Genomic DNA, 16,665 nt, shown 5'->3' with positions numbered 1-16,665 from the left:
GCAACCTCCCGATCTGCCCTGCTCTGTGCATGACGGGGCGGCGCCCCAACTCCCCAATCGGCCCTGCTCTGAGCCTGACCAGGGGCTGCACTTAGGGATTGGGCCTGCCCTCTGCCACCCGGGAGCAGGCCTAAGCCAGCAGGTCGTTATCTGCCGAGGGGTCCCAGACTGCGAGAGGGCACAGGCCGGGCTGGGGGACCCCCCGCCCCCCGCCCCCTGAGTGCACAAATTTTTGTGCACCGGGCCTCTAGTTCTTTTAATAAGTTACTCTGGACTTCACTAAATTTCTTAAGACAATTTCATTGTACTTATAACAGCAATTTGGATAAATTTTGGTATACCTTCCTAGGAGAAATCTCTATCTCTATCTCCCACTTCTAAACTATTAAAAGAGAAATTAATTATAAACAAATAAAAATCTAGTTGTAGTAGTACTTGTTCTGTCACTAAGTAATTATATGATCGTGGCTAAGTTATTCCATTCTGAGTATCGGTGTCCTTGTCTACAAAATTAAGAATTTAAACTAGATAATATCCATAAATCTGTAGTTTTAAAACTTTTTAAATTCTACTTTTAAAAAGTTTTAAATTGTAAATCTCACCTCATCTGAAGAATCTAGTTGTCCCAATGTCCCTGTTGCACCTGCAAAACCTTTGAAAAGGAAAAAAAAAATTGCCCTTCATAGTTGTTACATAATGCTTTACTTGCTACATCACAATATCAAAAGCTAAGTTTTGTTATATTAAGACATCTCATTCTAACAGTTATCTTGGCAAAGTTCAACATTTATCTTTAATAAATTTGGATCTAATACTTTATATACTTTATACTTTCAATAGGAAATCCCAGTGAAAACCCAAATATAATCATTACAAATGGTGTTTCAAAAGTATCTCTATTTTTTTCCCTTTTTATTGAATTTATTTGGGTGACACTGGTTAACAAAATTATACAGGTTGCAGGTACACAATTCTACAACCCATCATCTGTACACTGTATTGTATGTTCATCATCCCAAGTCAAGTCTTCATCCATCACCATTTATCATCCCCCTTCTCCACACAACTCCCTCCCCTCTAGCAATCACCACACTGTTGCCCCGTCCAGAAGTTTTTTCCCTGGTTTTTTTCCTTTTTGCTCAATTCCTCCACACCTCCAAAACCTTACCCTCAACCTTTTTAGTTTTAAACTATGGTTTACTAAAATTCTGGGCTACTCTTAAATATAACAACTGCTGCATTTTTTTACTAGTTAGAAACAGAACCTTAATAAACTAAACAAATTCCATTTAAGAAAAATGCTTTCAGCCCTGACCGGTTTGGCTCAGTAGATTGAGCGTCGGCCTGCAGACTGAAGGGTCCCAGGTTCAATTCCGGTTAAGGGCATGTACCTTGGTTGCAGGCACATCCCCAGTAGGGAGTGTGCAGGAAGCAGCTGAATCGATGTTTCTCTCTCATCGATGTTTCTAACTCTTTATCCCTCTCCTTCTCCCTTCCTCTCTGTAAAAAATCAATGAAATATATATATTTTTAAAAACGTATTAAAAAAAAGAAAAATGCTTTCTCTTCTTTGGCTAATCTATTCACTTTTGCTTCTAAATCTTTAAACTTTTATTACTTTCCTTACAAAAAAGGATGCATTATTTAAATTTCTCCAATAATGAGAAAGTTTGAAGGGGGTTATTTTGTTTGTTTTAATACAGAAAAGTTATCATTATCCAAATTACATATTTAGACAAACCTTGAACTGCCAGAGTGCTAGTGCCAGCAGATGGCTCCTGTATACCATATACAAGTTTATCCTCAGGATAGGTAAGTCCAGAGCTCTTCAAAGCTATAAGGTACTTTTCGTGACTTTTCTTTGCACAAGTATTTTCTCCAAGACCTAATATTTAAAACAAATTTAAAATAGGATTAAAATATTCCATTTGAAATATAAGTACAGTCAATTCAGTCACTAATATATATATTATATATCTATAAATAGGTGAATATGCTATTGAAGGGAGAACCCTAGCGTGAATTACATAAAATAGTTTCACACCTTTTTTACTCATGTTTGGCATTAACAATCCCAGAATGTACAGCACATTTATAACAAATAGTGAAACCTACTAAGTAAACTGAACATCTAAAATATGCCAGAGATTATATATAAGGCACAGAGCAGGCAAAGATTAATAAGGCAGATTCCTGCCTTCAATGAATTAGTGTTAGAGAAAGACAATATGGTAAAAGACAATTATGTAGTAGACTTCATCATTTGGTTTGATAACCTGTGTTCTCCTAATACTGTGCAACCAACTTAGCCAAAGCAGAGTACTTAGGACAGACTTCCTGGAGAAGATAATCCCTGGGTGAAATTTTAAAATATTACAACTGAAATTACTGTTAACTCCTGTTTTATTATCATATTTAAGGTATTAAAAGTATAATTTCAACAGAAGTATCAGTTAAAACTAATTTATTCCAAAAAATACTGAAAAGTTTAGGTTCTAGAATTGAACAATCCTAAAACTTTCACTTTAGCATTTCAGCTTATTAATTATTGCCAATTTTTCTATTGTTTTGTTTTTAATATATTATGGAAGATGGAATAATAGTAAAAGAAAACACTAATATTTAAGAATTCCTTAAAAGAAAAAATCGTTCTCTGTCTGAAAGCCAAATTACCATGGCATTTGCCACCTCTTTAGGCAGACTGTGTATCTTAAATTAAGATCTCAGCTTCTCTGATTATAAAAAGATATAAATGAGTTTCTTTAGTATTTGCTGAGTTTTATTTCCTCTCTTTACTAGCCTCAATAACTGCAATAGAACAGTTTTGTTTTGTTTTTTAAATCTCTGTCCAATCTCTGAGCTGGTATAAAAAAAAAACCTCCAACACAGACTAAATAGATAGGAATTAAAAACAACCATAATTAGTTTGCAAAGAATAAAGAACTCATAACGTTCTATGTAAGAAATGACTAAATTTCTCCTGAGTAATAAAAAACACACATTTATCTCAATGAGATAGATTTGTAATACCTTTTAGTTAACAAAATACATTTCATCAATCTCTCACAAGCCTGAGAAAAATGAATATATAAAATCTTATATGGTCCATGAGCATCTACCTAATCGAAAGCTAGCCTAATATAGTAGCCTTTCTTTGTACCACTATCCCCATAACATTCATTTCATTTCAACCACACTAGCCTTTTTTATTTCTTTTTTAAAAATAAGCTCATTTTCACCCATAAATATTCCCACATGTACACTGTATTATGATATTCTTTATATTTATCCTGTTTGGGGTTCTTTAAACATCTTGGATCAATAAGTCTATATTTTTTCATCTAATTTGGGGAATTGTATTCATGATTTCTCCAAATGTTTTTTAATGCCCCAATTCTCACTCGCCTGTCATGATATTTGGTCATCTTATTCTAATAGGCCCTTGAGGTTCTGTAGTGTTTTCGGTTTTCTAGGTTAAATAATCTATTGATGTGTCTTCAGATTCACTAAGTCTTTCTGCCTTGTCTATTCTACTGCTAAACCCATCCAGTAAATTTTTCAATTAAATTCTTGCACTCTACAGTAATTTTCAGTTCTAGAATTTTATTATTTATGTTTCTTTGCTAAGATTCCTTATCTCTTTGATCATAATTATTTGAACAGGTTTTTCTTTAATTTCTTAAACATATTTGTAATAATTTCTTTAATGTCTACCTGCTAAATCCAATATCTGGGCTATTGCAAGGTCAGTTTCTACTGACTGTTTTGATAACATATTGGACATTGTTTAAAAAAAAAAAAGAACAGTTTATTTATTTTTTAGAGAGGGAGAGAGAGAAACATGATGTGAGAATGCAACAGTGATGGGCTGCTGCCTCCTGCACACCCTTTATTGGGGTTGGAGCCTCAACCCGGGCCTGTGTCCTTGACCAGAAATCGAACCGGCAACTTCCTCGTACATAGGATGATGCCCAACCAACTGAGCAACACCAGCCAGGGTGATATTGAACATTCTAATGATACATTATACAAGATTCTGGATTCTATTATCTTCCTATGAAGAGTATTCATTTTATTTTAGAAAACAGTTCAATTAATAGCCTGATCATGGATGTGAGGGCGATCTGGCTGCAACATCTGTCAGTCACCCCATTGATCGCAAGGGTTGATCGGGCTGATCTGGCTGGCTAGGCAGGTGTCCCCCTCCTCCCTCACCATCTATGTGTGTCCCTCCCGAAGCTGCACGCTTGGTCAAAGAGGATGACCTTCCCCTCAGAGGAGAGGACCGGTCTTCAGTCAAGAGTATAGTTGTAGCTGCGCTCCCCTGCTAGAACCTCCAGACAACTCTCAATTAATAGCCTGATCACCTAGAACTCATGAAGGTTTGGTTTAAAACTTTTGTAAAGAACAGATCTGTGGAAAGCCTAAGTTTCTCAAAATGCCCTCTGAGCTGACAGGAATCATCTCCATAATCTATCTTCCTTGCAGATACTGTCAGGGCTTTAGGCTTCATTAAGGCTGACCTACACCAGCCCTTACTCTAAGTTTGGCCTTCAGTCTCAGCTAGATGCCTGAGGTATTAACAAACTCCAGTGTCTCCCAATACTACTTAACCAGTTTTATGTTGTTTATGGCATAAGGGATGGACTGACCAATAGTCAGAGAGAAAAATGTCCTCTACCTGAAATCTAGTCCTATCCCATTACCACCCAACTCCCCTCACCCTTTGTGAAGCTTCCTCACCTTCACCATCAGTGAAATCAGTCTCTCTTTAGTATACACTTGTCCTACCCTTTCATAGCATTCACTACAATTAATGATTAGTCTGAGGGTTTTATTAATGTCATCTCACTCACTAGACTATAAGCTTTATAAGGGTAGAAACAGGATTATCAGGTTTATTAATTACCTTCTCTACCCAAGCTCTAATACCTAGCTCAAAGCCAAACCACACAGTGGATACTTAAGTATTTGTTGAAGAAATAAATATATCCGACTATCTGTAAATAACAGATGGTTAACAATAAACATGGAAATTATACCAAGAAACAAGACAAACTTCAATTTGCAAAACATGCTATTTATGAACCAGCATAAAGAATGCCATTTAAGAGGAGAGACCAAGATGGCGGCATAGGTAAACACCGGAGACTGCTGCCGCAAACAACCACTTCAAAAATACAACTAAAAGACGGAACGGACATCACCCAGAACCACAGGAAGGCTGGCTGAGGAGAGACTCTTCAACTAGAAGGAAAAATAACAGCACACCGAGGCTCAGAGGAGGCGCAGTGTGGAAAAAACTCAGGTGCGGAGGTGCGCGCGCAAAGCGGGCTGGTGGCTGAGAGCGCGGTTGTCGTTTTCGGTCAGGGGGGAGTCTCAGACTCTGAGCTCCAGATACGGGCGAATCGCTGGGGACTCGGACCCAAACGGGAGAAGCGGGAGTGTCTGGCATCAGTTGGAAGGCAGCTTTCCCTCCGAGGTTTGCAGCGGTTCCGGGGGTTCTGAGAAGCAGAGCCTCTGGGAACGGGACTGAGAGGGGCCATAACCGCTCCCTCCGCCCGCCCGCCCTGTTGAGCCCGCCCCGCCCAAGCCCTGCGCAGAGCCATTTGCCAGATCGCCTCAGGCAAAGGCTAGATTAGCACCTCCCCAGAGGACAGAAGTTTTCCGCGGCAGACACAGCTGATTCACACAGCCAGTCGGCCTGGTGGTCAAATCCCTCTAGTATTAACTACAACAATCAAGGCTCAACTAGAACAAGACTGCGCACAAAGACCACTAGGGGGTGCACCAAGAAAGCATAAAAAATGCGGAGACAAAAAAACATGACAGAAATGGAGGATATAGAGCTAAAAATCGCAATTTTGAGGGCTTGCAAAAATGTGCTAGAAGCTGTCAATAAACTTGAGGAGAGAGTCACGAAAACTAATGAGACCCTCGATGCTATGATAAAGAACCAACTAGAAATTAAGCATACACGGACTGAAATAAAGAATATTATACAGACACCCAATAGCAGACCAGAGGAGCGCAAGAATCAAGTCAAAGATTTGAAATGCGAAGAAGCAAAAAACACCCAACCGGAAAAGCAAAATGAAAAAAGAATCCGAAAATACGAAGATAGTGTAAGGAGCCTCTGGGACAGCTTCAAGCGTACCAACATCAGAATAATAGGGGTGCCAGAAGATGAGAGACAGCAAGATATTGAAAACCTATTTGAAGAAATAATGGCAGAAAACTTCCCCCACCTGGTGAAAGAAATGGACTTACAGGTCCAAGAAGCGCAGAGAACCCCAAACAAAAGGAATCCAAAGAGGACCACACCAAGACACATCATAATTAAAATGCCAAGAGCAAAAGACAAAGAGAGAATCTTAAAAGCAAAAAAAAAAAAAAAAAAAAAAAAAAAAAAAAAAAAAAAAAAAAAAAAAAAAAAAAAAAAAAAAAAGAATGCCATTTAAAATATTTATAACAAGATTTTTAAATAATTGATATATTTATTATACTATGAATTTGAGCTAAATGAAAAGTATAAAAACTAAAGTATTTTATATAACAGTATAGTATACTATGTAAAAACATACTCAACAATTCCAAGTTTTAAAACTTAAACTCTACATTATTATAAAATCCTAAAAAAACCCAAAAGTTTAGAATACCAAAGATGAAAACATAAAATGGTTGTTGTTCTTGTTAGAAGGAAGAAAGAATATAGTTATGATTATGTCACATCCAAAGTTAACACCCTAGCTGGTTTTGAGCAGTGGTTAGAGAGTGGGCCTACAGACCAAAGGGTCCTGGGTTCAATGCCAGTCAAGGGCACGTACTTAGTTGTGCAGGCTCCTCCCTAGCCTGGGCCCTGGTAAGGGCTCCTGCAGGAGGCAACCAGTCGATGTGTTTCTCTCACATCGATGTTTCTCTCTGTCTTTCCCTCTCTCTTCCACTCTTCCTAAAAATCAATGGAAAAATATCCTGAGGTAAGGATTAACAAAAAGGAAAAAAAAAAGTTAAGAGACCTAGGTTCTAGTCCCAACTTCAAAATAAATTAGTTATAAGGTCTTAAACTAGTCATTTAATTTTTAGGGGGCTTCGTTTCTTCATCCATAAAATCAGATATTCTTAATAACATCCAGCTTTATGAAAAAAATCTACATTTTACTTTCAAGTTCTAAAATACACAATTTCTAATAAGTATACAATATAAGTAAACTTTAACGTTCTTCTACTCTAACACTTTACTCACCAGAAGTCAGATCTTTGTAGTTCTGTTGGTTTGTCAAAACCTGAGTAAGAACAGACCGCATCGCTCCTCCCATTTTAGTTAGATCTTCTAAAAAGGAAATTTGAGGTTCCAAAAGCTGAAGAACTTTGCTAAGGTCTTTTTCTGATGGTACATCAGCTGCTAAAAAAAAAAATTAAACATTATAGTTAACTTTCTTTAAAATATTTTGATAAGAATAATATTTTATTCATTTAAAGTTATAGTGACTTAGGTGACAGTATTTTATAATCAAAAAAGTTAATATAAAAACTCTATGTGGAAATTAGGTATCCACCAAGCACCCAGCCTAGAGTAGACTTGGTCAGGTATTCAGTCATATAAGAAAAGGTTAATGAGGAAAAAGATACCATAGGTATTATTTAATTTGTATAAGAAGCATTCAATTTGAGGGCTCTATACTTCCAGATACATAAATGTAATCATAAGATCATTTCAAAATTACATAGTATTTAAGAAAAAAGTAAAACAAGACCAAAATCAAATACATTGTACAAAATTATGTCAGTTCTAAATTTAAACCTGTGTAGCAAATAACACATCCTCTATCATATTCCAAAAATACAGACCTGTGTTAGCTGGAGGTCAAAGCAACTAACATGAAAAATAACTGTTTTCAGAATCATGAATGTTTTTACTAAAACAATTTAAAAATACCAGGCAATATATGTCTAGTAGAGATAAAGGAAGAAAAGGGAAACTTGCATAGTAACTGAAAAAGAATATTTAAGAGGAAAAGAAAACAAATGCTTTAGAGAAACTGAGGTCTAAAAGAAAGAAGTGAATAGAGAGATTTAGAGTTTAGCTATGATTGGTTAAAAGAAGAATGCATATAAGGGAGCTAACAGGGTCCGGTGTGCCCAGTAAAAAGGACATCAATTTCATTGATTAATTCAGCATCTACTCCATTATAGGCACTGAGAAACAAAACTAAATTAAGACATAGTTACTAACTCACACCTAGTTCAAAGATAATCTGTGAATTCTAGACAATGATGAGTCCTAAGACCCAAACCAAAAGCCTTACTTTCTCAATAGAAAATTAATAGTATATGTTATTCATGTTTATAATCTCCCCCAATGACTTATACAGTTAAAATAGTAAATATTTAATTAACTTTAATTTTTGGTTCCTAAGAGCTCTAACACAAGTTCTGACATTGGTCTGAGGATTGTAGGGTGAAATGAAAATGGAATTCAAGGCAACTGTAAAACCACAAGATCTCTGAACTTCCATTACCACAGATTAGATCATTTCAAGTCCTTTCTTTAATTTTAAAGTCTTTTTTTTTTTCACACAGACACAAGAAATATATGCTAAGCATAAATAGTTATATAGAGAGGAAAACATCATGAATCTAAGTTCATAAAGTTTATCTTAAGACAAAAAAGTGCTTCCATTCATTCCTTTATGTTTTCAACAATGGTAACAGATAATTATCAAAGCTATGTATCTACGTTATCTACCTTTATAACTGCTAAATGTCACCACAGGAAAAAATAAATATAATGTACTTTTGTTTGAATTATTCTGATTATTGAGAAATCGTACAGAAGGCAAGTTCAATAACCCAGATGGTCTCTGGTTCGTTCATTCCTAAGACAAGACTAGTTTGGAACTAAATCAAAATAATATTTCTTTCTGTATTTTACAAGACATACTCTGAGAAGAGTAGAAGTATTTAACAAAGGATTGTATAATTTGCTAAAAATGTAGACATAAGAAAGGGTTCGCTCACAATGAAGAAAACATAATAGCTTTAGGAATAATAAAGATGCTATGTGATATTTCTTCACACTTAAAGGATGGGGGAGATACAGAAGATAAAAATGTGTGCCATAGTTTCAAATTAAATCTAAGATTATTTATAGCATAAATAATTTAAAACCTCTAAAAGTAATGCAAAATGCTGTCCCTTATATGACAAAAATGCAGGTATCATTAGAAAAGTAAAAAGCAACAAAAAATTAATAAATTTGTTTTATATCACTAGTGGATATCTGTAATCCACAATGTCAGACTGAAAACTTTAACAGATAATAGCTAAATCCAAATATTTAACTAAAGTATATTTTAAAAGACTATGAATAAATCTTAAAAGGTAAAAAGAATATCTATAATTTGCATGTTCCTTTTCTCTTTTTAACACTATCATGTTGCTTACACCCATACATTCTACCAGAAACATGGGAGTGAGCCATTTGACTCTCTCATAAGTTCTTATATATGGAGAGGAACAAAAATATATAGACCCCTACAAAAAAGGGGGGAGGAGGGCAAATCTATAGACAGATAGCTATAGATATTGGTGAAAGAGTAGTTTAATCTTCTAAAAATCTAAGTTAAATTCAAATTTTTCCGGGACTTCTTAATTCTGCTCTATCACAATATAACTGCAAATAGAGTCACTTTAACCCTATAAAATGATTATTTCCTCATATGCAAAAGGCTAATAAATTTTATCAAAACCATCTTTGATTACAGGAACACACAGTGCCCAACTGTGCCAACTATAAGGTTATTGAATTTATATTTAGTGTGTTTTTACTTAATATTTCACAGTCTCCTCATAAAAAATATTGCAAAAATAAGATATCCGAAAAAACGCACCTGTTATTAATGCTAAACTTTGTTATCTGGAATTTAAAAAGAGTACTAACAAAGAAAAGATTAAACATACCTGGCTCATTATAGCCTTCTCTTAAGTACTGAATGAGACAAAAAATAAATCTTGGAAGCACAAATTCAGACATCATCAGTAAGTCTTTGGGGACACAAGGGATATTTGAACTTGATTTAATTTGATGTCTTCTGCAAAACCTGTAATATGAAAAACAAAAAAAAAACAATTAATAGTGATGTCTTATCTGCCAAGAATACAGTACTTCTATTTACAATATCCATAAATAGAATGCAAGCCAATATCAAAGCCTATGTATTCTTCCTTTATAATTTTTAAGGCACCAGGTTAAAAGAATATATAGTTTTAACAAGTCTTTAAACTAAAAAATGGTACTGAGGGATATTTCTTCCTAATAAAAGACCATACTAATTAAGTTCCCACTAGAATACAAAAAGAAAATCTCATTACAGAATTTATATTTTTAACAGCAATTTATTAGTTTCAAGTACTATTTTATTACTTATATCCTTTATAAACCACTAATTATAAATTAATCGTTTCCCAAGAATTTGCATTCCTTAACTATTTCTTACTTTTTGCATTAATGAATAAGCGATATAAAAGTTGAAGTTTATTTTTAAAGTTTACACACTTGAGTATATACATTTCAATTTTTATTTATACTTATTTTAAAGCATGATTGGTATACTGGAGCAAAAAATGAAGAAAACTTCATTCACAATCCAATAATCACAATTAAGGTATTTTGTGACTAAACACAAAATAACCACACTAAACATATAAAATGCCTAGAAATAATCTTAAGAAGGGTGTAGAAACTATTTTAGTTGAAAAATATAAAAGATCTGAATAGAGAAAACTATATAACCAAATGGGAAATCCAATTTTTTTAAAGTCTGTTCCATCAAACTTAATACCATTAGACTTAAATCCCAATGGGACTAATTATAAACTAATTGTAAAATTCAAATGGAAGAACATATGTGTGAAAAAAATCAGTACAAATGAAAAAAAAATTAATGATAGTGAGCTAGACCTTAAAAACACAGTACAAAGCTATTATAATTAAAAATCTGTGGTAATGTTATCACATCAATGGACCACAATGGAGTCTAGAAGCAGGCTATGTAAATTTGCAAATTTAACATAATAAATGTGGCATCTCAATTCAATGGGGAGAAGACAAAGTGCTTAGGGACAACTAGTTATTTAAATGCAGAATGTAAATTTGATTTTTCTTATACCATAAGCAAAATATATTTCATACAGATCAAAATCAAATGTGAAAAAAGTTACCAGGAAGAAAATAAACTATTCCCCTAAATAATCTCAAGGTCTTGAAACAAAACCCATAAAATATAACAATTAACTACATAAATCAAAAGCTTCTATGCAGAAGACAATTACAAACTGGAAAAAATATTTACACTATGTAAAAAAGATTAATATATATGATCTATAACTCTCAAAAATGGAAAAGAAAAAGAAAACAATTTAATAGAAAACTCAGAAAAGGTCATGAACAATTCAAAAAAGAAGTACTGAATAGCCAACAAACGTGAAGATGCTCAAGTTCCCTAATAATCAAAACAATTAATCAATCATCAAATCAGCAAATAAAACAATGAATAGCTTCTCTTTCTGCACTCATGTGACTGAAAAGAAAATTAGGATAATTCTGTACATGTTGCTTCATAAAATCCTTTATGTAAATAAAACAAGTATACTATTTCTTTTGTTTAAAAAAATAATCAAAGCAATGAATTTCATTAAAATAAAATAGGAGTGCCCTCGCTGGTTTGGATCAGTGGATATAGTGTCCCCCTAGCCCACAGACTGAAGGGTCCAGGTTCGATTCTGTACCTAGGTTTTAGCTTACTGGAGGCAATCATCTCTCTCTGTCTCTCTCCCTTCCTTCCACTCTCTCTTTAAAAAAAAAAAAATCCTCTGATGAGGATTAACAAAAATTAAAAATAAGCCGAAACCGGTTTGGCTCAGTGGATGGAGCGTCGGCCTGCGGACTGAAGGGTCCCGGGTTCAATTCCGGTCAAGGGCATAAAAAAAAATTAAAATTAAAAATAAATAAAAATGACCACTTTAAAAAAAATAAATAAATACTAAAACATGAGTAACTAGAAAATGTCCATTTTGTGATGCCTACTGAAATATTTGACCCATGCTATGAAGCCACTAGGCAGCAGTTCTCAACCTGTGGGTCACGACCATCGGAAAATACATATAGCACATCAGATATTTACATTATGATTCATAACAGTAGCAAAATTACAGTTATGAAGTAGCAACGAAAATAATTTTATGGTTGGGGATTACCACAACATGAGGAACTGTATTAAAGGGTTGCGGCATTAGGAAGGTTGAGAACCACTACCGGACTAGAGGAAGGCTTGAGGGGAAATTTTTCACTTAGAGATCAGACTGTTAAATCCTTACCAATCTGTATGACCAGAAGTGAAAAAAATTAGGCTCTGTGATGCTTGTAAAACACAAAGCACTGATTTCAAGCACCATTTATAAAGTGTTCTTACCAAACAAGATGAATTTGAATGACATCACAACTCTAGAACTAACCGCCATTTATAAAAAAACAAAGGAGATAAAGGAACAAGTTAAATGACACCACAAAAAAGCAAACAGACAAATCATGAATGTAGAACATTATACAGGACTTCACTAGGGGTGATGGGCCCATATTCAGCGTGCAGATGATGTTTTATTCAGTTTTACATTTGAAGCCTGTATGGTTTTATGAACCAATGTCACCACAATAAATTCAAAAATAAATAAATAAATCCTATATAATAAAAGCTTAATATGCTAAGTGTCTGGTCGCCTGGTCGTCCATTCAACCAATCAAGGCATAATATGCTAATGATATGCTAAGGCTGCTCAACCACTTGCTATGATGTGCACTGACCACCAGGAGGCAGACAGTCAACCAGTGGATCAGTCGCTATGATGTGCACTGACCACCAGGGGGCAGATGCTCCTACCGGTAGGTTAGCTTGCTGCTGTGGTCCAGCCAATCAGGATTGCGCAAGACAGGCTGGACACGCCCTGGAGCCCTCCCACGGTCCCTCCCCAGCCCCGATAGTGCACCGGTGGGGTCCCTCGGCCTGGCCTGCGCCCTCTCACAATCCGGGACCCCTCAGGGGATGTCAGAGAGCCAGTTTCAGCCTGACGGAAGAACAACCAGTCCCTATAACATGCACTGACCACCAGCAGGCAGACACTCAACGCAGGAGCCGCCCCCTGGTGGTCAGTGTGCTCCCACAGGGGGAGCACAGCTCAACCAGAAGCGGGGCTCAGTAGCTGCAGTGGCGGGAGCCTCTCCCGTTCCCGCAGCAGCGCTAAGGATGTCCAACTGATGGCTTAGGCCCGCACCTCATGGGAAAACAAGGACCTCTCCCCAGGGTAACCTTTCCTCCCCTAGTATATGCATGGTCATGAAGTTTAGACCCCCTGACCTTTCATATCACTGGTCCTGCAGTGTTTTTTTTGTTTGTTTGTTTGTTTGTTTTGTTTTTTTTAAATATATTTTATTGATTTTTTACAGAGAGGAAGGGAGAGGGATAGAGAGTTGGAAACATCGATGAGAGAAAAACATCGATCAGCTGCCTCCTGCACACCCCCCACTGGGGATGTGCCCGCAACCAAGGTACATGCCCTTGACCGGAATCGAACATGGGACCCCTCAGTCCGCAGGCCGAAGCTCTATCCACTGAGCCAAACCGGTCAGGGCTGGTCTTGCAGTTTTGACCCTCCCTGTGACCTTTCCTCCTCTGGCCTTTGCTAGTTGTACAAGTGAAACCCCCTGAGGGGGGTGATGAACAAGAGGATCAGAGAATAGCTCTTAAGCATTAAGCCCCCAGGACAATGAGGTTCTGACCCAAATCAAATACATCTGGGTCTCAGCTGTGTTTCAGCTCCAGACTGAGAAAAGCATCAAAGCCAGACAAGCAATGCCAAGGCTGACATCAGGACCAGCAGCATTGACTATGACCTCCCTGACCTGATGCCAACCGATCAATAGAAACCACAACGCTGAAAGGACACACTTGGAAAGCTGATGAATATTCTATTGGGATCCTCCCCTGAGACCTTCAGATAAAAATCCTCAAGAAGGAGGACTCAACGCAGCTCTCTCTATGGAGAACTCCCATGCCTTTACCCACCTCCTTCTTTAATCCCCTTCCTCCAGGAAAGGTTTTCTTGCCTCTCTCCTTCTGGGCTCCAAGGGCCCCTCTTTTGCCTCTGTAACTTGTTTCCTGAGCCCATTTCTTCTACATCTGCAACTTTCTAAATAAACTTTCTCTTATAGTTTGAGTCTAGACTCTTAATTCTTTCTTAGCCAGAACTCAAGGACCCAAGGTTGTTGAACCAGGTCCAGTCTGACTCCACCGGTCTAACACCTAGTGCCATTTTGCCCCACCAACAGATCCATAAAAGACTTTGCATTTGTTTAAAAGAATGAGATAGATCGATAAAGATAAAAATAGAATCATGCCTAAGATAAAGTGAGAAAAGAAATGCATAGCAGTATAAATAATCTCTTTTATATATTAAATTTTACAGAAAGAATAGGCAAGAAAATGTTGACATATGTAAGAAGAAAAATATTTAGAAAATGTATACCAAATTTGGTGTAAATTACCTGGGAGTGATATGGCATACTTTTATTTTCTACATTAATTCTACCTGTAATTTTGAATTTTGTATAACAAACATATCTAGAGAGAACCAAGATGGCGGCATAGGTAAACACCTGTACTTGCTGACTCCCACAACCACATCAAAATTACAACTAAAATACATAACAACTATCATCCAGAACCACAGGAAAGCTGGCTGAGTGGAAGTACTACAACTAGAAAGGTAAAGAAGAAAGTGCACTGAGACTGGTAGGAGGTGTGGAGGCACAGAATAGGCTGGCACCCAGGTGCGCCACTTTTTTAATAGGAAGGGAGATACAAGCTCCCGCTTGCTCTCAGCTCCAGTGCCGGGCAAGACTCGGGGGGACCCAGACACATACAGGGAGAAACTGGACTTTCTGGCATCAGGGCAAGAACTTGGGGGCGTCTTTCTTCCAGACGGAGATGCTCCCAAGGTTCATTGTTCCTCTGCTGGAACCTCCCCAGTGCAGGGCTGACTGGCAGCCATTGCTGTTTGCTCCGCCTTGGAGATTCCCTGAGTCCCCACCCCACCCAATTTATAACCCCACCCAAGCTGTGCACAGTGGCTTTTGCATATGAATGGCCTGTCCTTTCTCAGCCTAAAACCTGTGAAACAGCTGCAGCTGTGTCAGGAAGCCCCAGAGCTATCAAAAGAAGGCCCAAGACTGCACCAGCACCAGCACCAGCCTGTCTTGCTTCATAGCTGGGCCTCGTCTGGGCACTTCCAAACCCGATACAAAGAGGAGGAATCTGCAGATCTCTCTGTAGCTCCTGCTGGGTGGCCCCAGGCAGTGGCTGACTTTGCACCTCCTTGGAGATCCAAGAGCCAGTGTACCCCATGGTCAGTGAGAGACCATCCAGATTACAACTCTTCACATCCATAAGTGACACACTCAAGGAGCAGATTCAGTGAGCACCAAAGCCCCACTGAAGCAAGTCTTGCCCAAGAAGAGTGTCTCCTGCATAGCAGCTCTTCCACTGTAGACACCGCTGGTCCTCACAACCAATTGGCCTAGAGTCAATTCCTCCCAATGACACCAACAGCAATCAAGGCTCAACTACAACAACACTGTGCACACAGCCCACAAAGGGGTGCACCAAGAATGTCCACCTCAGGTGATTGGGGAGGCTGAGCCACTGGGCCCTATAGGACACCTACTACACAAGGCCACTCTATCAACTCAAGGAGACTTAGCAGCTACCCAATACATAGAAACAAACACAGGGAAGCAACCAAAATGCAGAGACAAAGAAACATGTCACAAATGAAAGAAATGGAAGAAAGCAAAATACTGGATACAGACTTCAAAACCACAGTTACAAGGTTACTCAAGAATCTTCTAGAAACCTCCAAGGAACTTAGTGAGACCTTCAAGGATCTCAGTGAGAATGCCAAAAAATGGAAAAGGACCAGCCAGAAATTAAGCATACACTGACTGAAATAAAGAATAATATACAGAGATTTGCCCTGACCGGTTTGGCTCGGTGGATAGAGTATCAGCCTGCGGACTGAAGGGTCCCAGGTTCGATTCCAGTCAAGGGCATGTACCTTGGTTGCGGGCACATCCCCAGTGGGGGGCGTGCAGGAGGTAGCTGATCGATGTTTCTCTCTTGTCGATGTTTCCAACTCTCTATCCCTCTCCCTTCCTCTCTGTAAAAAATCAATAAAATATATCTTTAAAAAAGAATAATATACAGAGATTCAACAGTAGACTAGAGGATCCCAAGAATCAAGTCAAAGATTTGAAATACGAGGAAGCAAAAAACACCCAACCAGAAGAGCAAAAAGAAAAAAGAATCCAAAAATATGAAGACAGAGTAAGGAGCCTCTGGGACAACTTCAAGAGTACCAACATCCGAATTATGGGAGTGCCAGAAGAAGAGAGAGAGCAAGATATTGAAAACCTATTTGAAGAAATAATGACAGAAAACTTCCCCTACCTGCTGAAAGAAATAGACTTCCAAGTCCAGGAAGCACAGAGAACCCAAACAAGAGGAATACAAAAAGGACCACACCAAGATAAATCATAATTAAAATGCCAAGGGCAAA

At 37.4% G+C, this 16,665-nt stretch overlaps 1 protein-coding gene across 6 annotated transcripts in view; it reads right to left on the bottom strand.

Annotated features, from left to right (window-relative positions):
- UBR3 (ubiquitin protein ligase E3 component n-recognin 3 (putative)) overlaps nucleotides 1-16,665 on the bottom strand; it is a 186,019-nt gene that overhangs the window by 145,709 nt on the left and 23,645 nt on the right. For all 6 annotated transcript variants that reach the window (XM_014545642.1, XM_014545644.1, XM_014545646.1 and 3 more), the window contains exons 2-5: nucleotides 9,961-10,100; nucleotides 7,244-7,402; nucleotides 1,742-1,885; nucleotides 603-652 (exon numbers count right to left, since the gene is read on the bottom strand). In XM_014545642.1, coding sequence (XP_014401128.1) covers nucleotides 603-652; nucleotides 1,742-1,885; nucleotides 7,244-7,402; nucleotides 9,961-10,100 — 493 coding nt within the window. The remainder of the gene's footprint in view (nucleotides 1-602; nucleotides 653-1,741; nucleotides 1,886-7,243; nucleotides 7,403-9,960; nucleotides 10,101-16,665) is intronic.

Source organism: Myotis brandtii, unplaced genomic scaffold (genome assembly GCF_000412655.1).
Source record: "Myotis brandtii unplaced genomic scaffold, ASM41265v1 scaffold112, whole genome shotgun sequence".
In the NCBI taxonomy this organism is placed as follows: Eukaryota; Metazoa; Chordata; class Mammalia; order Chiroptera; family Vespertilionidae; genus Myotis; species Myotis brandtii.
This window is presented reverse-complemented; position numbering and strand designations above follow the sequence as displayed.